The 20,926-nt window shown below is 36.2% G+C and overlaps 2 protein-coding genes across 2 annotated transcripts; both read left to right on the top strand.

Annotated features, from left to right (window-relative positions):
• The first annotated feature begins 10,966 nt into the window (after positions 1–10,966).
• Positions 10,967–13,519, top strand: LOC142544510 (G2/mitotic-specific cyclin-2-like). The gene is made up of 8 exons (XM_075651552.1): positions 10,967–11,091; positions 11,525–11,672; positions 11,776–11,833; positions 11,921–12,196; positions 12,288–12,665; positions 12,750–12,908; positions 12,977–13,155; positions 13,263–13,519. Exons 1-8 carry the CDS (start codon positions 11,055–11,057, stop codon positions 13,402–13,404), a joined length of 1,377 nt encoding a protein of 458 aa, XP_075507667.1. The 5' UTR covers positions 10,967–11,054; the 3' UTR covers positions 13,405–13,519.
• Positions 13,520–15,473: 1,954 nt separating this feature from the next.
• Positions 15,474–17,658, top strand: LOC142545116 (transcription factor MYBC1-like). Its single transcript, XM_075652090.1, has 2 exons — positions 15,474–16,775; positions 17,204–17,658. Exon 1 carries the CDS (start codon positions 15,840–15,842, stop codon positions 16,773–16,775), a length of 936 nt encoding a protein of 311 aa, XP_075508205.1. The 5' UTR covers positions 15,474–15,839; the 3' UTR covers positions 17,204–17,658.
• The last annotated feature ends 3,268 nt before the right edge of the window (positions 17,659–20,926 follow it).

Genomic DNA, 20,926 nt, shown 5'->3' with positions numbered 1-20,926 from the left:
TTGAGGAGTTTAGAAGTGCCGACTTGGAAATGGGAGCACATATCGATGGATTTTGTGACTCATTTTCCAAGAAGCACTGGAACTATTGATGCTATTTGGGTGATTGTTGATCGATTGACGAAAGTTGCACATTTTATACCCTATAGCATGAGTAGTACGTACTTGACGATGGCACAGTTGTATATACGAGAGATTGTACGGTTGCATGGGATTCCAGTGTCTATTATTTCTGATAGAGATCCTCGATTTACTTGTCATTTTTGGGAAGGATTGCAGACTGCGATGGGGACAGAGTTGAGATTGAGTACGGCTTATCATCCCCAGACAGATGGTCAGACTGAGCGTACTATTCAGACGCTGGAGGATATGTTGCGTGCGTATGTTATGGATTTTAAATCTGTTTGGCAGTCATCTATTCCATTGGTAGAGTTTGCGTATAACAATAGTTATCAGAGTAGTATTCAGATGGCTCCATTTGAGGCATTGTACGGGAGACGTTGTAGATCTCCGTTATACTGGGATGATGTTGATCGAGCTGCAGTTACCGGTCCTGATATGTTTCATGAGATGGAACAGAAAGTAAAGTTGATACAGCAACGATTGAAAGCAGCTCAAGATAGACAGGCCGCCTATGCCAATAAAAGACGAACACCTTTAGAGTTTCAGCAGGGCGATCGAGTATTTTTGAAAGTTTCTCCTTTTCGTGGCACAGTGCAATTTGGCATGAAAGGAAAGTTGGCACCGAGGTATGTTGGCCCGTATGAGATATTGCAGCGGATAGGCACTTTGGCTTACCGATTGGCTCTACCTCCATCTTTATTTGGTATTCATGATGTGTTTCATGTATCGATGTTGCGGAAGTATGAGCCGGATCCTTCACATGTGTTGGATATTTCTGAGGTTCAGTTAGATCCTGACGTGTCTTATGTTGAGAGACCAGTTTGTATTTTGGATCGATCTGAACGGAAGCTTCGTAGTAAGCTTATACCGATGGTGAAGGTTCAGTGGGAACATAGAGGTGTCGAAGAGGCCACTTGGGAGACAGAGCGGCATATGAGGGAGCTCTACCCCTACTTATTCTGATGGTATGACGTATCTTTTATTTATGCATGTTATTACTGTTGTTGATTAATTTCGGGGTCGAAATTCATTTAAGGGGGGTAGAAATGTAATGCCTGAAGTAATATCACAAGTTGTTGATTTAGTAATATGAGATTACTAAATAATTAATGATTTTTAAAGAATGAAATATGACATATTTTGGTCATATGAAGTCCAAATGATTTGAGATTTGGATATAACGTAGAAAACTAAAAGATATAGAAGTTTCATGTTTTGAGTTTTGAAAAATTTAATCGTTTGACTGATCCAAATGGATATACCGATGTTAAAATGTTAAATATTATATATTATATTATATTATTTTATTAATATAATATAATATAATTTTTTTTAAAAAAATAGATAAATATGAATCTTACGTTGAATTCAATTCAACAGAAAAAAAGTTACAGAAGAGAAACGAGAGAGTATAATAGAGTTTTGATTTTCTTTTCGATTTTGTGACTTATCGGTTTATCCAATCGACGAACCGACTTCAGTTCTGGGATCGTTGACACGAGGTATTCGATTTGAGGTATAAATTTTGTAGTTTTGGTCATGTTTGAAATTCGTCGATTTCTGGAATAAATCTGATAAATTGTTAAATCATACTGAAATTGAATATTGTTGAGTAGTGTATGATCTTAACGAAGTAGAGAAGATTATTGTGTTGTTGTTTTGAATTATTCATAATTTATTATCATTAGGGATTTTTAATCCTTGGGTTGAGATTGGAGAGTTGTTTGTCAGTTGTTATTAATTCTGATTATATATTCGGAGTCTACGAAGTATAGGCTACACGTTGATATAAAGTTTTCGTAATTTGACGGATGTTGTAAAATAGCCTATTATTTGAAGTTAATTAATTAGGGTGTATTTGATGGTAGTATTGTGAATTAAATACACCAGATTATTAAATTGTTGAACAATACGAATTTATAATCGAGTTTTATATTTTGTTGAATTAATTGTTGTTGGGCTATTTGATGTTATATATTGAGGCTGTTATAACTGTGTTGATACGGTGACAATGATCTGATAATTATTGTTGAATTATTTAGATACATCACAAGCCTCGTGATCAAAGAAATAGCCAGATTGTATATATACTCGATTATCAGGTACGTGTTGACGTACGAGCATATGTTGTTATTGTTTAGTGTTGATGAATACTATTGTGTTGAACGATGATAAATCACCGGAATTGGGTGATTTGGTATTATATTTGTTGTTGTTTATTATTGTTGATATTGTTGACTATCGTTGTTGGGAGACGTCTCGTTGATGTTGTCACGTTGATGTTGTTCGTTTAACGATATTGCTGTCGCCGGTGTTGGGGTGCGACGTATCGTTGATGTTGTTATTCGTTCGACGATATTGCTGTCGCCGGTGTTGGGGTGCGACGTATCATCGATGTTGTTGTTCGTTCGACGATATTGCTGTCGCCGGTGTTGGGGTGCGACGTATCGTCGGTGTTGTTGCATTGTGATGTTGTTGAGGTTGTTGTTGGCTGATTGTCCAGAAACGGCAAAAGGGGTATTTCTATTATGATTTCAGTTATATTTTATGTTGTTAATATAACTGTTATGTATTACGATGATGATTGTTGTATATGCTCACCCTTTGAGGGCTGTTTCTGTTGGGCAGGTTACAGGACTATGCGTGAGACAAGATAGTGGTGAAAGACTAGGTGTGTCTAGTCAAACAGTCTTGTAGTTGATAGTAGATAGAGACAGTATAGCTTATTGTCTTATTTGAGTTGTATGTGTCTATTTATTATACTGTTTCTGCTACACTGACGTAGATAGTGTGGTGATTGCACTATTTTGTCGTATATGCATTATATTATTACGTTGTCGAAAAGAAAAAAAATTTTATGCATATGACGTCACATGTTGCATGATTACGTGGCGAGGTTTGGGGCGCCACATTTGGTGGTATCAGAGCATATGTTAGATGTCTGGGATGGTTAAGAGTTGGGTTTGTGATGAGGGAGTTGGACGACGATATTATCTGCGTGTGTCTGTGCATTTGACTTGTTATTGATGATTTCTCGATATGATTGATTGTTCTTTAGTTGCGTGTACTTTTGTGCGAAAGGTGTGATGATGATTACTGGATTGTAATTGTTAAATGTTATGATTAACAATTTGATTTCCAGTGATGGCAGCTAGAGAACAGGTACATCCACACGAGAAAACAGACGAGGTTGACAGTGGATTTGGACAGATAAATCCATTGCCACCTCCTCCTATAGGACAGGCACCAACAGATCAGCCTTTATTGCCTGGTGAGTTGACTTTGGCACAGTTCAGCAGTTATCTTCCGCCGAGATTTGATAGTTCTGAGACCGGTGAGCGAGCAGAGGAGTGGATTGAGAGAATAGAGCAGATATTTGTGACTGCACCGTGTGCTAGGTCTGCTTGGTTACGATTGGCTACATTTCAGCTTTCGCGGAATGTGCTATTGTGCTTTCGCGGAATGTGCTCAGGGCCGTACTGTTGATTGGGATGTGTTTCGGTCTCGTTTTCTTGATAAATATTTTTCTATAGCAGCCAGAAAAAAGAAAGAGAAAGAATTTGAGGATTTGAGACAGGGTAGTATGTCTGTTGCTGAGTATGAGACTCGATATTCTACATTGTTGAAATATGTGCCACATATTGCTGCGAATGTTCATGCTAAGATGAGGCATTTCTTGAAAGGGTTGAAGTTAGAGTTATTTGATCGTGTGCAATCAAACAACCCGGTATCATTTGAGGATGCAATGACGAGGGCTGAGATGACTGAGTTAGTTATGCAGGAGTATGGGGCTCAGGGACGATTATCAGAGCCGACTAGGGAGTCATTGCGACCTCAGGGACAGTCTTTTAAATATCAGAAGGGTTCATCTTCTTCTTCAGCATCATCTGGGAAGCGTCGATTTGATTCACGACGTGTTGAGAGTCGTGGGGGCAGTTCTCAGTCTGTTCAGGGGCAGAGAGGAGAGTCCAGAGCAGTGAGATGTTATCGTTGTGGGGGACCTCATCTGATCAGAGAGTGTACACAGACCGAGATCACCTGTTTTGAGTGTGGCGGTGTTGGTCATCTGGCGAGACAGTGTCCTAGTCGTGAGGGACAGCGAGAGCCTAGGAGTGCTAGAGGTAGATCCTCAGAGAGAGGAGGACGACAGCCTCAGCAGTTTACACCACGACCTTCTGGAAGACAGCCACGTATGCAGGGAGCTGGTCCGCCTCAGGCACAGGTGTATGCTTTGACACGAGAGCAGGCAGAGGAGGCACGAGAGGAGATGATAGCGGGTAAGTGTTATTTATGTTCTTATCCTGCTTATATTCTTGTTGATACTGGTGCCTCGCATACTTTTATATCGAAGAGGTTTGTGGTTGAGCATCATATGCGCTCGTCTCCATTGTCTATGCCTCTTTCTGTTTCGACACCTTCTGGAGTTGATATATCAGTTGTATCTATGATATCAGATGGTATTATTTCTTATGAGGGCTATGAGCTGAGATCTGATATGATTATTCTAGAGATGACTGATTTTGATTGTATTGTGGGAATTAATGTGCTGAGAAGATATTGTGCGACAGTTGATTGTTATCAGCGGGTGGTATATTTTTTATACAGATGAGAAAGAGCGTTGGATATTTTATGGGAAGGGTTCTCGTCCTCGTGTTCCGTTGGTATCTGCCATCCGGATGTCTCGGTTATTGGAGCATGGGCATGAGGGTTATCTTATTTATGCTGTAGATGTGACAGAAAAGAAGAAGGAGGTGGGAATAGAGGAGATACCTATAGTTGCTGAGTTTGCCGATGTATTTCCTGATGAGATTCCAGGCTTCCCACCAGCCTGTGAGGTGGAGTTTGGGATCGAGTTGATGCCAGATACTTCCCCTATTTCTCGTACTCCTTACAGAATGGCACCAGCAGAGTTGAGAGAGTTGAAAGCCCAGTTGCAGGACTTGCTGGACAAGGGATACATTCGCCCTAGTGTATCGCCTTGGGGTGCACCAGTCATATTTGTGAGAAAGAAAGATGGAACTATGCGGCTTTGTATCGACTATCGACAGCTGAATAAGGTAACGATTAAGAATAAATATCCCCTCCCTCGTATTGATGATTTGTTTGATCAGTTACAGGGAACCTCAGTATATTCGAAGATTTATTTGAGGTCAGGATATCATCAGATACGAGTTAGAGAGGAGGATATTCAGAAGACAGCATTCAGGACCAGATATAGACATTACGAGTTTTTAGTTATGCCGTTTGGGTTGACGAATGCTCCAGCTGTGTTCATGAGTTTGATGAATAGGGTATTTCAGCCTTATCTCGATCGATTTGTTATTGTGTTCATTGATGATATATTGATATATTCCAGGAGTGAGGCTGAGCATGCAGGGCACTTGCGTTCAGTGTTACAGGTGTTGCGAGATAGACAGTTGTATGCCAAACTCAGTAAGTGTGAGTTTTGGTTGGATCGAGTGGTCTTCTTGGGTCATGTTATATCGAGAGATGGGATTTTTGTTGATCCAACGAAGGTCGAAACCGTGTTACAGTGGTCTGCACCTACATCTGTACCTGAGATTCGTAGTTTCTTGGGTTTAGCAGATTATTATCGTCGATTTATCGAGGGATTTTCAAAGATTGCTAGGCCTTTGACACAGTTGACTCAGAAAGGTGTGCGATTTCAGTGGTCTGAAGCATGTGAGAGGAGTTTTCAGGAGTTGAAGCACCTACTGACGACTGCACCGGTGTTATCAATTCCTACAGAAAATGAGAGGTTTGTTGTTTATACTGATGCATCATTACATGGTTTGGGATGTGTTTTGATGCAGGATCGACATGTTGTGACATATGCCTCGAGACAGCTGAAACCACACGAAACAAGGTACCCTGTGCATGACTTGGAGTTGGCAGCCATTATCTTTGCCTTGAAGATATGGCGACACTATTTATGGTACCTCGTTTACGATTTATACTGATCATAAGAGCTTGAGATTTTTGTTTACCCAGACAGAGTTGAATATGAGACAGAGACGATGGTTAGATTTGCTGAAGGATTATGATTGTGAGATTGAATATCATCCTGGTCGAGCCAATCTTACAGCTGATGCATTGAGCCGTAAAGTGAGTTGTACTGCAGAGGATGTGAGTCGTTTATCAGCTATGATGATGTCCTGTTGTTCCTTGGGATATGATTTTGATATCTCGACGACTCCTATCCAGGTATCTACCTTATTAGCTGAACCTGATATATATGGTTGTATTCGTGATGCACAGATGACAGACGAGAGAGTTCAGCGATGGAAGGAGTTAGTTTCTCAGAAACAAGATAATCGTTTTAGAGTGGCAGATGATGGCAGTTTGAGGATGAATGATAGATGGGTAGTTCCTGATATATCTGAGTTGCGCCAGGGCCTGTTGCGGCGTGCACATTGTAGTCGATATTCTATCCACCCTGGTGGCAAGAAGATGTATAAGGATCTACGCTATCAGTTTTGGTGGAAGGGAATGAAACGTGATGTGATTGATTTTGTACGTCGATGTCTTAATTGTCAACAGATCAAAGCTGAGAGGAGAAGGCCGGGAGGTGAATTGAGGAGTTTAGAAGTGCCGACTTGGAAATGGGAGCACATATCGATGGATTTTGTGACTCATTTTCCAAGAAGCACTGGAACTATTGATGCTATTTGGGTGATTGTTGATCGATTGACGAAAGTTGCACATTTTATACCCTATAGCATGAGTAGTACGTACTTGACGATGGCACAGTTGTATATACGAGAGATTGTACGGTTGCATGGGATTCCAGTGTCTATTATTTCTGATAGAGATCCTCGATTTACTTGTCATTTTTGGGAAGGATTGCAGACTGCGATGGGGACAGAGTTGAGATTGAGTACGGCTTATCATCCCCAGACAGATGGTCAGACTGAGCGTACTATTCAGACGCTGGAGGATATGTTGCGTGCGTATGTTATGGATTTTAAATCTGTTTGGCAGTCATCTATTCCATTGGTAGAGTTTGCGTATAACAATAGTTATCAGAGTAGTATTCAGATGGCTCCATTTGAGGCATTGTACGGGAGACGTTGTAGATCTCCGTTATACTGGGATGATGTTGATCGAGCTGCAGTTACCGGTCCTGATATGTTTCATGAGATGGAACAGAAAGTAAAGTTGATACAGCAACGATTGAAAGCAGCTCAAGATAGACAGGCCGCCTATGCCAATAAAAGACGAACACCTTTAGAGTTTCAGCAGGGCGATCGAGTATTTTTGAAAGTTTCTCCTTTTCGTGGCACAGTGCAATTTGGCATGAAAGGAAAGTTGGCACCGAGGTATGTTGGCCCGTATGAGATATTGCAGCGGATAGGCACTTTGGCTTACCGATTGGCTCTACCTCCATCTTTATTTGGTATTCATGATGTGTTTCATGTATCGATGTTGCGGAAGTATGAGCCGGATCCTTCACATGTGTTGGATATTTCTGAGGTTCAGTTAGATCCTGACGTGTCTTATGTTGAGAGACCAGTTTGTATTTTGGATCGATCTGAACGGAAGCTTCGTAGTAAGCTTATACCGATGGTGAAGGTTCAGTGGGAACATAGAGGTGTCGAAGAGGCCACTTGGGAGACAGAGCGGCATATGAGGGAGCTCTACCCCTACTTATTCTGATGGTATGACGTATCTTTATTTATGCATGTTATTACTGTTGTTGATTAATTTCGGGGTCGAAATTCATTTAAGGGGGGTAGAAATGTAATGCCTGAAGTAATATCACAAGTTGTTGATTTAGTAATATGAGATTACTAAATAATTAATGATTTTTAAAGAATGAAATATGACATATTTTGGTCATATGAAGTCCAAATGATTTGAGATTTGGATATAACGTAGAAAACTCAAAGATATAGAAGTTTCATGTTTTGAGTTTTGAAAAATTTAATCGTTTGACTGATCCAAATGGATATACCGATGTTAAAATGTTAAATATTATATATTATATTATATTATTTTATTAATATAATATAATATAATTTTTTTAAAAAAATAGATAAATATGAATCTTATGTTTGAATTCAATTCAACAGAAAAAAAGTTACAGAAGAGAAACGAGAGAGTATAATAGAGTTTTGATTTTCTTTTCGATTTTGTGACTTATCGGTTTATCCAATCGACGAACCGACTTCAGTTCTGGGATCGTTGACACGAGGTATTCGATTTGAGGTATAAATTTTGTAGTTTTGGTCATGTTTGAAATTCGTCGATTTTTGGAATAAATCTGATAAATTGTTAAATCATACTGAAATTGAATATTGTTGAGTAGTGTATGATCTTAACGAAGTAGAGAAGATTATTGTGTTGTTGTTTTGAATTATTCCTAATTTATTATAATTAGTGATTTTTAATCCTTGGGTTGAGATTGGAGAGTTGTTTGTCAGTTGTTATTAATTCTGATTATATATTCGGAGTCTACGAAGTATAGGCTACACGTTGATATAAAGTTTTCGTAATTTGACGGATGTTGTAAAATAGCCTATTATTTGAAGTTAATTAATTAGGGTGTATTTGATGGTAGTATTGTGAATTAAATACACCAGATTATTAAATTGTTGAACAATACGAATTTATAATCGAGTTTTATATTTTGTTGAATTAATTGTTGTTGGCTATTTGATGTTATATATTGAGGCTGTTATAACTGTGTTGATACGGTGACAATGATCTGATAATTATTGTTGAATTATTTAGATACATCACAAGCCTTGGGATCAAAGAAATAGCCAGATTGTATATATACTCGATTATCAGGTACGTGTTGACGTACGAGCATATGTTGTTATTGTTTAGTATTGATGAATACTATTGTGTTGAACGATGATAAATCACCGGAATCGGGTGATTTGGTATTATATTTGTTGTTGTTTATTATTGTTGATATTGTTGACTATTGTTGTTGGGAGACGTCTCGTTGATGTTGTCACGTTGATGTTGTTCGTTTAACGATATTAGATATTGCTGTCGCCGGTGTTGGGGTGCGACGTATCGTCGATGTTGTTGTTCGTTCGACGATATTGCTGTCGCCGGTGTTGGGGTGCGACGTATCGTCGGTGTTGTTGCATTGTGATGTTGTTGAGGTTGTTGTTGGCTGATTGTCCAGAAACGGCAAAGGGGGTATTTCTATTATGATTTCAGTTATATTTTATGTTGTTAATATAACTGTTATGTATTACGATGATGATTGTTGTATATGCTCACCCTTTGAGGGCTGTTTCTGTTGGGCAGGTTACAGGACTATGCGTGAGACATGATAGTGGTGAAGGACTAGGTGTGTTTAGTCAAACAGTCTTGTAGTTGATAGTAGATAGAGACAGTATAGCTTATTGTCTTATTTGAGTTGTATGTGTCTATTTATTATACTGTTTCTGCTACACTGACGTAGATAGTGTGGTGATTGCACTATTTTGTCGTATATGCATTATATTATTACGTCGTCGAAAAGAAAAAAAAATTTATGCATATGACGTCACATGTTGCATGATTACGTGGTGAGGTTTGGGGCGCCACATCAGTTGTATTCTCTCTGATTGTTATGGCGACTGCCTAATAAGAATGGAGAATAGGGTAGGAATGGAAAGGGATAACGGCGGATTGTGACTAAAACGATGTCATATTAAATATATTAATATAAAGTATTTTGGTCGTTGGAGAACTATTAAAGCAAAATAAAATGATCATCAAACATATTCGAACGAATTTATGTGGCAATGATGATGAACTTGATTCCAGAAGATTTTATGATATATACATTTAGTTTTGATTTTTAAAACTCATTCAGTTATGATATTTTTCATATTCAGTTATAATATCAATTAATGTTCGATCTATAATAAAGTATTGATTTTATTCATTAAGTTTATTAAAGAATATGTTACATGTAATACATAAAGATAATACTCAGTATAAAAACACTTACTATCATGATTCATGTATTTATTTCTTAACTTTAGATGATGATTGGTTTCTTGATTATTCAGTTCATTTGAATTATATAGACCAAGTGAGAGAATGTTAAATTATTTTATTATGTGTGATGTGAATTCAACAAGAAAGATAACATCATGATAAACATATTTATGACCAAAATACTCTTCATATTATATTTTCATTTATTTCTCATTCATTATTTATTTCTCCCCAAACCTCACAGTCCATTTCCAAAAAATTAGAGGCCAATTGGAAACTCTCTCCATTTTTTCGTCCCTCAAGATGCAAAGATGAGGTGAGATCTGTGAAAGATCTGAAGCGAAGAACCAACAGAAAACACTTACATATTGTTCTAAGTTTAATTAGTTTTTTTGTACGGGTGAAATCAGAAATTAAATCTACAATCATCGTTCGAACTAGTGGAAGAAAGCAAAAGGTGCCCTGGGAGAAAAAGCTATTGTGGGGTATTTTGGTGATCATGATTGTCGGTGTTGGTGATTGTAGCCAGATAGATATTGTCCATCTTCAAGGCATAGATTTGTTTTCCAAGACAAACTGTAAAAATAGTCAAACCTATCATAAACTTAAAGTTTACAAAACAAATCAAACAAAATATTAATAAATAATCCACTTAATCATACCTACTAAACTGGGCAGAAGAAAATATGATCCAACGGTAACTATTGAACAGTCCAACGGCTACAAAGCCCCAAGGCGGTGCATTACGCAAATTTACAACCAATAAATACAGACCGTCAGATCGATCTCTCCGATCCAACGGCCAGAAAATCAAGAAAAGGAGGACCGTTGGAACGAAGCGCTGGTTCTCTAATTTAAAAAAGAGGAGGGAGGGTCCCTTCTCCATTTTGCGAATTCCCGTGGCTTTTCACAGCGAGTAGAAAGTCTGTGGGAGAGATAGAAGAAGAAGAAGAAGAAGAAGAAAAAGGGTGAAGTTTTTTCCTATAATGGCGACAAGACAAGTTATTCTGCCAAAGAACAGAGGTATTGGATTCAATCTTAGTTTGTATCTGTTGCAGGGTGTGTTTTGTTTGATTTATTCATTTATTATTATTGATCTGGGATCGGATGAAAGACTATAGATAGCCATGCTCCGAAAAGAGATCGATTGGGTTCGTTGAATTTGAAGGGTTTCTTCTTGTTTTTATTTTTAGTTTTTGGACTTCCGTGATTTTTAATGATATCATATTCCATTGTTTATGACCTCTTTGTGTAGGTAGCGATAGTTGTGTCTCAATTCATTTTGATGAATGTAAATATTTTTGTAAAATTTCGGTTCTAGAAATTGTTATCAGTGCCCAGTGGCTCCATGATCGTGCATTGATCAATCTTTTTATTCGTTCTTTTGAATCTTTTGCATTTTTTTTGTTTCAAGATTTACTTTACTGTTTGACTGATCTACAACGAAATTTAATAGGCGAGGCACCGATTCCTGGGGCCGTTAAACAGAAGAACATGGTAGCTGAAACGAAGAACCGACGTGCACTTGGAGACATTGGGAATATGGTCGCCGTTTGTGGGGTCAACGGCAAGCCACTTCCTCAGGTTTCTCGACCTATTACAAGGTATTTAACTCTCTCTTCTTTGTTCTCGACCAGAATTTGATGAAAATTCAGTGTGTGTGTTATGTTTCATCGATTTTGATCAGATTTTGGTATTAACTTCCAGGAGTTTCTGTGCTCAATTACTAGCCAATGCCCAGGCCGCCGCCTCCGAAAACAACAAGGTGCGTCTCTTGAAATAACATCTTGTAAATAGTCTTTTTCAAGTTTACGTTCACTAACAAATTTTTATGGATTCTCTTGAATCACAGAACTTGATGGCAGTAAATGGAAATGTAGCCATTGTAGCCGATGGAGCTCTGCCTGATAAAAAAGCCGCCCTGGCCAGGAAACTGGTTCAAAAGAAGGATGTTGCCAAATCTAAGCCTGAGGAGATCATTGAAATCAGCCCTGATACAGATGGAGTTCGCGTAAAAGAGAAGCCGCCACAATTGAATAAGGAAAAACTTGGTGAAAATTTGTTGGATGAGTTATCATCAAGAAAGCAAGCTCCAACTCTTACTTCAACACTTACTGCCAGAAGCCAGGTCTCTATAATCATTATCCCTGGGATTTTACAGCTTCTTTTGTTTGCCTATTTTCAGAAGCATTTTTTGAAACATTTTGATTGATTTTCAGGCTGCTTATGGGCTGAGCGTGAAACAGAAGGAGGACATAGTGGATATTGATGCTGCAGATGTGAACAATGACTTGGCAGTTGTTGAATATGTCGAAGAAATGTACAGTTACTACAAGTCAGCCGAGAATGAAAGCAGGCCACCACATGCTTACATGGATTCACAGCCAGAAATTAATGAAAAAATGAGAGCGATTCTAATAGATTGGCTAATCCAAGTTCACTACAAGTTCGAGCTTTCTCCTGAGACTCTTTACCTGACCATCAACATACTGGACCGGTATCTGTCGGCCACGACTGCATCAAGAAGGGAACTTCAGCTGGTGGGCATGAGTGCCATGCTTGTAGCCTCGAAATATGAAGAAATTTGGGCCCCCGAGGTGCATACATAAAAATCTGACATTGTAACTCGCTTGGATTTATGTAAAATATCTCTTCTTTTAACCATGTGTTTTTTATTGCAGGTTAATGAGCTAGTTGGCTTCTCAGACAATACCTACTCAAACAACCAAGTCTTGCTCATGGAAAAACGGATACTAGGGAAATTGGAATGGAACTTGACTGTCCCGACTCCATACGTGTTTCTTGTTCGTTTCATCAAAGCATCCATGACTGATTCCGACGTACGACCAAATTTTTTTTAGTATAAATATAAATGCCCAAGGTTCTTAAATTATTATGTCTTCTTTAGGTTGAGAACATGGTCTATTTCTTGGCTGAGCTTGGGATGATGAATTATGCTACACTAATGTACTGTCCCTCAGTGATTGCTGCCTCAGCAGTCTATGCAGCAAGATGCACTTTAAATAAGACACCCCTTTGGAACGAAACGCTTAAAAAACACACCGGTTTTCAAGAACCGCAGCTTATGTACGTTACTTATTTTACAAGAAAAACTGGCCTTGTAATTCTTGATTGTTTGTGTGTGTGTGTGATCTTGCTTTTTTTCTTCTTCTTTTTTTTTTTTCGGTGATCAGGGATTGTGCAAAGTTACTGGTTAGCTTCCATTCCGCTGCGGCAGAGAACAAGCTCAAGGGGATCTACAGAAAATACACGAGTATGGATCGAAAGGCAGTGGCTCTGCTTCCACCAGCCAAATCTCTTTTGGCTGCCAACTGACATGGACTTTTACGATTCTTGAATGCCATGTAGTTTTTTGGGTTCAATCCCTGATTCTATAAATTCTTTTTGGCAAGAATTTTCTTAATGACAATTTGGTCAAATTCGACCTAAATGTTTCTTAATTTTTATATAGATTTACAAAAAAATTAACATCATTAAATTAGATGATTTCTCTTTTCTAGTCCCAACAAGTGAGACACATATATAATAATAAGTAATGCAAGTGAAGAATAAATATATAAGGAATCCGTAATGACAACCAAACAACCACTAATCACATCGAGCACACAAAAATATTCCCTCCTAATCACAAGAAAAAGACTATCTACCATGCTATTATTCTCTCTTTTTTTCCTTTAATATAAAATAATATATTATCGTCCACTCTAAGTGCGTATGTAATTTTTTTTTTGAGTACATACGTTTTCACAAATTTTTATATGTCAGGTTCTTATCTATAATTATATTGAAAAAATGATATTTTTTTGCATAAAAAATGATATTTTTCACGAGTTGGGTCGGAACAGAGATCTGAAACAGTCTCACAATAGTTATTATGATTTTATAATTTCACACATAACGTCACTTGATTTAATTTGAAATCCACTTACATGTCACGTTTTGTTCCTCTAGATTAAATATTAAATATTCTTCTAGATTTTTAGTTTCATCCCTATTAATTAAATCTCTAATTTCGCTATCTCGCTGTCATCTTATGTTAAATAAAATGAATGTGAATGATTGCTCATAAATAAATTATGACAAGTCTTCATTTAAAAAAAAAAAACTATGATGACATCGTCATCTCTTTATTATAATTATAATTATAATTTATAATTTATTTTTCTCTCATGGCTCAATTATCCAAAATAATTAATTTTCTACCCTTTAATGAATTAAAATGTTTATTTTTCGATGACCCAAATCAAAGAAGTACCAATTTTATCTATATAAATATTAAAAAAATAAATAATGCTAAAGATACAATCAAATATCGTTGTAATAATTAAATCGGGAAATTTTGTTATTATATCATGAGATTTTACATTAAATTTATCATGAGAGTTGATTTTTTGTGTCGTAAAAATTGTCTTACTCCGTAAAAACAGTCCCCTTCTGAAGCTGCTAGTCCTATTTTCTTAGACTAAATAAAAACAAAAAAGGAAAAAATCTAACTTGACTTCGTTGATTCCTACAAAATCACATGACAGATGACTGAATACTGACTGTCTTGGACCCAATTAAATTCCGGAGTGTGGATTCACGCGCCAACGCATCTCATGCCATTATCCAACGCATTAATGATTTATTATTCAATTAAAATATCATTTTCCACAAATGCCAGCTTGAACGTATATAAAACTAAAAATACATACTCTAAAAAATAATAATAAAAATAAAATACACATGATATCCGGAGGTTAAAAAATTTAATTGAAAATTCAGAGGATTAAAAAAAATTGAAATAAAATATTTTTTTCGAAATAAAAATAAAGATACCTATTAAAAAACTTTAGAAGATAAAATCCTATTATATATAGAAAGATTTCTCAATTTTTATGTTATAAATATTGATTTTACTTTAAATATGAATCAAGTTGATATATCTCACGGGTTACCTACTCATTTTGTTTTAGGCAAAAACTTATGTGAGCCGATCTCACGGGTCGTATTTTGTGAGACGGGTCTCTTATTTGGGATATCCATTGAAAAATATTATTTATTATACTAAAATTGTTACTTTTTATTGTGAATATCGATAGGGTTGACCCGTCTCACAGATAAAGATTCGTGTGCTCGTCTCACAAGAGACCTACTCATTTTGTTTTATAGACATGATTTTTTTTTAATCCTGAAATGATTATTTACATAAAAAGGATAAGAAAGAATTAAATAAAAAATAATCCCCAAAATGCTGGAAAATAAAATAAAACAAACAAATCAAATTTTTGATAAAACCAGCGTATACCATTTCCACACACATACAACATTAATAAAAGCTGAAAAGAAGAAAACAAGATCCACCTCGATCACCCCTCCATATACTACCCCCCCACCCCACCCAATCTATCCAAAAAAATCATTCCTCCTATGTAGAGAGAGGGAGAAGAGGACTGAGAGTCCGAGAATTCCAAGGGTCTGTGAATTTTTCTCAGTCCACGAATCTGCAAGCACTTCACAGCTCTTGAAGTCCTCTACTTTTATGTATCATCTCACACACTTCTTTTTCTTGATTCCCTTTTCATTTGGTTGGAAATTAATCAATTTCTTTGTTTCATGGGCGAAGAAGGATTGTTGGGATACCGAAAGGAGAAGGGGTTTTAATTGTTTTTTCCTGCATAAATTTTGGCACCCCGTAAGCTTTCCTTTTTCGGGAACAGGTTTTTGTAGCGGTGAATCCGAGAAGCGGGGGAATAAAAGGAAAGAAGACTATGAGGGAAGAGGAGTCGAATTGGTTCTCCAAATGGGAAGATGAATTGCCTTCACCTGAAGAGTTGATGCCCTTGTCGCAATCGTTAATTACTCCTGATCTAGCGCTAGCTTTCAACATTCCTACCCCGGATCAGAACCTTCAGAGCCACCACGGGCCTCCTCCTCCGCCGCAGTCCGCTACCCAATCGTCTCAGCCCAATTCCTCGGCCGAATTTGACTCGCTGGAGTTGAGTGGCGCCGGGGTGGGATCAGGAGGCGGTCCTGGTTCAGATGAGCCTGCGAGAACCCTCAAGCGGCCCCGCCTGGTGTGGACCCCGCAGCTGCACAAGAGATTTGTTGATGCGGTGGCCCATCTAGGGATCAAGAATGCTGTCCCAAAGACGATAATGCAGCTGATGAGTGTTGATGGGCTTACAAGGGAGAATGTTGCCAGCCATTTGCAGAAGTACCGGCTTTATTTGAAACGGATGCAGGGCATTTCGAGCAACGGTGGTGGTGGAATCGGAGGCGGCAACAGTCCCGCGGGGTTGTCTGGTTCCGGCATGGACCCCGCTACGGACCATTTGTTTGCCAGCTCGCCCGTGCCACCGCATTTTCTGCACCCGGCCAGGGGAAATTCAGAGCATTTCTTGCCGTTTGTGCCTGTGGCAGCCGCAGCAATGCAACATCATCACCAAATGGCGGTGGTAGGGCCAGGGCCGCACCACCATCCGCAGCTGCAGCAGCTGTTCAGGCATTTTGGGAATTCGCCGCCAAATGGAAAGTTTGACCACCCGTTTATGAGGCAATCGCATCACCAGATGCAGAGAACTGGGACACCGGTGCAAAGCAATAACGGGTCCATCGCGGCTCCTGCCTTTGTGGAGGATTTAGAATCCCCCACTGCAGCAAATGGGAGGAGAGTTCTTACACTGTTTCCAACCGGGGACCATTGAGTAAGGATAATCGTCAAACATCTCCATGGAATTATGCTTGTTGTCATCGTTAAAATCCAATCTTTGAAGTAAAAAATTAGTGTTTCTTTTCAATTTCGTGTTTCCCGCTATTCTTGATGGAGTTGTTGGCATTTTATTGCTAAATAAATTGCTGCTTCAATTGTTCTGCTCTTCATGTGGTAATCTTAGTTCATTTATTAGGATTAGTTTGTGTCTAGTAAGTTCTATCTTTAGTTTATCCAGTCAAGCCCGTGATTTCCCAATTCATTATCGTCGCAGTAGGTCGGTTTTCGTCGCAGTAGGTCGGTTCTAGAGTATCATATACTAGTGACAGTTATCACACTTGACCCCCTTTGGACATACTAGAAAGAAAGAAAGAAATTGATGAAGCAATATAATTATCTGATTTTCCCCCATTGAATCTACAGTAGATCTTTTACACAATACTTGAAAGCCTGAAACAGTAATTCTTTGGCGTCGCTGAGATGACGAGGTATCGAAATTTTCGAGGGATTCAATGAGGATAAGAGTCGACATAGTATACATGAGGAGCTTTAAAAACCGATTGGTTAGCAATGCCTGAGGGTGATCTGCGTTGAAACTTTTTCAAGAAATTTGAGAACACTGATAAGCATCTACGGAGCGTAAACTACGGCATCGACTTCCCCTTTGCATATGCAGCTATATCGTGTATATTAAAGTTGTTTTCTTGTTGTAGTTGGTGTGATTTCCAGAGAAACAATGTCAGTTGTAATGTTCATCTGAAGTGGGAAGCCGTATTTTCCTTGAATTTGTCGATCCCCAACTATTTGAATCTTCCTTTACTCGTAGCTTGTTGAAAATAATTTGTGGATATTGGTGCCAATTGCTCTCGGTGTTTACAGTCTCTAATCAGACATGTGACACTTAGATTATTTGGATGGATGGTTGTATTTGAAGTTGAGGATTTCAAATGCATAATAACGAATATTTAGATTTGTTTTGACGAAAGATTTCAAATCCAAAATAGTTATTTTTCAAGTCATCGTGGTGAATTCCAAATTTATTTTAACATAGAATCATTTCGAATTCTCCATTCAAATACTCCTCCATATTCACATCTTTCAATCGAAACACAAACTAAACATTTGAGAGATGATGAATTTGAAATTCACGAATTTCGATTATAGTTTTATTTTAAACGATGAACATTATATCAAATCTTAAATCCATAATTTATTTGTTTCTACATTAGTTATACAAAGTATAATGAATTTCAAATGATATCATTATTGGGTGAATTTGAAATCATCATATTTAACATGAAACATTTTTTAAATATGCAATACTGATCTTGAAGTTATTGGTTTTGCTTATCTAAAACATCAATAATACATTTGAAATATGTGTACTGAAATACATCAATTCAAATATAACTTAAAAGAATTCGATCGCATTACATACCGTAGATATGGCCGTTGTGCTGAATATTACTTATTATTTTTTAAATAAAAAATTCGAGCTTGAGATCGAATTTTTTTAGTTTGCTTTAATTTCGAATAATGCTTATTTTTTACTCGAGTTTTGTTCGAATAAGAGCTTGAATTCGAGATTGGATACATTTGATTCGAATTGAACTATCGAACTATAATTAAATTTTTGAATAGGGGTTCGAGAAATTTAATATTTTTTATAAATTATTATTTTATATACTTATAATAGTGAAATTTGGTGTGGATTATAAGCTGCTAATTTTCATGGAATGAGACATGGAGATACTTATTGACGCTGGAAGGATCTTTGTTTTGTGTGTAAATAATAAGAACATCGAAGGTTGTGGGGATATGTATCACTTTCCCCAACTTGGTATTATTATATTATTTTACCATACATACAAATTATATATCACACTTGCAATAAATTCAACAAGAAAATAATTGTAAATTATACATAAAATCCAAAATATATCTCCCAATCCTATTCACAAAATAAATAAATAAACTCAACACGAAAATAATTGTAAATTATACATAAAATCCAAAATGTATATCCTAAATGTTTATTTTCGAGAAATTTTTTAAAATATTTCCTTCAGTGAAAATTATAGATAATCTTATTGTTTGGTCTTCACATCTTTGGGGATTGTTTAGGATTATCCTCTTATTTTTTATTTACATATATAATATAGTTTTGATATGAATCACCGTACACACTTATGTGAGCATCGATGATGTATATTAACTTATTGGATTTTATAAAACATAAAAAAATTGCTCATTCAATAGGTGAGTAATACATCAACGATGCTCACGTAAGTATGCACAATAGATGTACATCATATCGAGATTATATATATATATATGTGTGTGTGTAATTATTAAACTAAGGAACATTGTATGAGCCACACAAACAGAGCAGATTCATTTATTAATTTGTGGGGTGTCAATGTCACATAAGTCAATTGATTTAAGGTTACTTTGAGATGATGCATGAATCATCTATGAGTTCCATGTATATTATATTGTTTCATATAATATAGACATGATATCATATGCATATGCTTCATGATAATTTTCAAATAAATTATAGAAATCATTAAATGATATAATTATTATTTATGTATGTTTATATTAATTAATCATTATAAATATAAAGGAATAAAAATTATCAATTACCTTTATCTTAATGCTAAGAAATTTTAGGATAATAATATGATATTTTTTGGTATAATTAATCCTCAATTGGATAATGTTTTAAAGATCCACGCATGATAGAAATAATTCAAACGGTCATCTTCCAAACATCAATTCCATAGAGTTATCCTTTCCCAAAATAAAAAATAAAAAATCTAAGATTTAAAAAAAACTTATCGTGGTTTTTCCTTCAATGTTTGTCGATCATTCGGTTGTTTTTTGATTTTGTGTCTTTTTTGGGATCAAAAATGAATTTTTGCTTATTTTTCAATTATATACTTTATATTTTCTCTCAAAGAAATAAATATTTCTATCGGCTGATAATAAAAACTATCATAGAGAGATTTCAAAATATGAAGACTCGAAAAGAAAAATTATAAGGTAATTATTTTGGTGTTTTATGATTAGAAGATTTTATTTTATTTATGTTTTGTTAATTATAATATACTATTGCCTACACTGAATCAAAATCTTAGGTCATCCCTTAATATATATATATATATATATATATATATATATATATATATATATATTATATTGTGTGTGTGTGTGTGTGGGGTAAATTTATAACATTCTTACAACCACCACATCTTATATTTACACTTTCTCAAATTTACGAAATTATTGAAATAGTTTTTCATTCTTCTATACTTTTGAAGTTATAAAAACATAGGATGGATATGAACATATTGTAAGGAACACAATACAACTCAACTTGTAGAAAGCTGGCATCGACTTACTCTATATTTGTGCCATTAATTATTTGCAATTTTGAATTAACACCATTTTGGCTTTCTAACACCATGTGCTTTCGTATATAAACATAAATAATATAAGGTGCGGATGGGTTCAAGAATGTGCAATTTAATAATTTCAAATTTGTTCGGACTGCGTTTGGATTTCAAATGTATTATTATTATTTTAAAAAATAATACAATAAACTTCAAATTCACTTATTCTATTTTATATTGTAAATTAGAGTGAATTCCAAGTTTACTCAATTATGATGTCATTTGAAATACATTATAATTTGTACTAATAATATGTAAACCAATACGATATAAATTTAGAGTAGGTCTCTTGTGAGACGATCTCACAAATCTTTATCTGTGAGACGGGTCAACTCTATCTATATTCACAATAAAAAGTAATATTTTTAGCATAAAAAGTAATAATTTTTCATGGATGACCCAAATAAGAGATCTGTCTCACAAAATATGACCTGTGAGACCGTCTCACACAAATTTTTGCAATAAATTTAATATCTGATATATTGTTTCATGGTGAACAATCAAACTAAAATCGAAAGCTTTTGATTTCAAATCCATATCCCCGAGCCCAATCTTAGATGATTTTGAATGATATGCATTTAAAATTCCTCAACTCTATATCAAATTAAAAGAAACTCTAATATATATATATAGCCCAATTGGAATAAATTTTCGAAGTTTATAGGTAATTTAATCTTATTGTGGACCA

Source organism: Primulina tabacum, chromosome 5, assembly GCF_025594145.1.
Source record: "Primulina tabacum isolate GXHZ01 chromosome 5, ASM2559414v2, whole genome shotgun sequence".
Taxonomy (NCBI): domain Eukaryota; kingdom Viridiplantae; phylum Streptophyta; class Magnoliopsida; order Lamiales; family Gesneriaceae; genus Primulina; species Primulina tabacum.
This window is presented reverse-complemented; position numbering and strand designations above follow the sequence as displayed.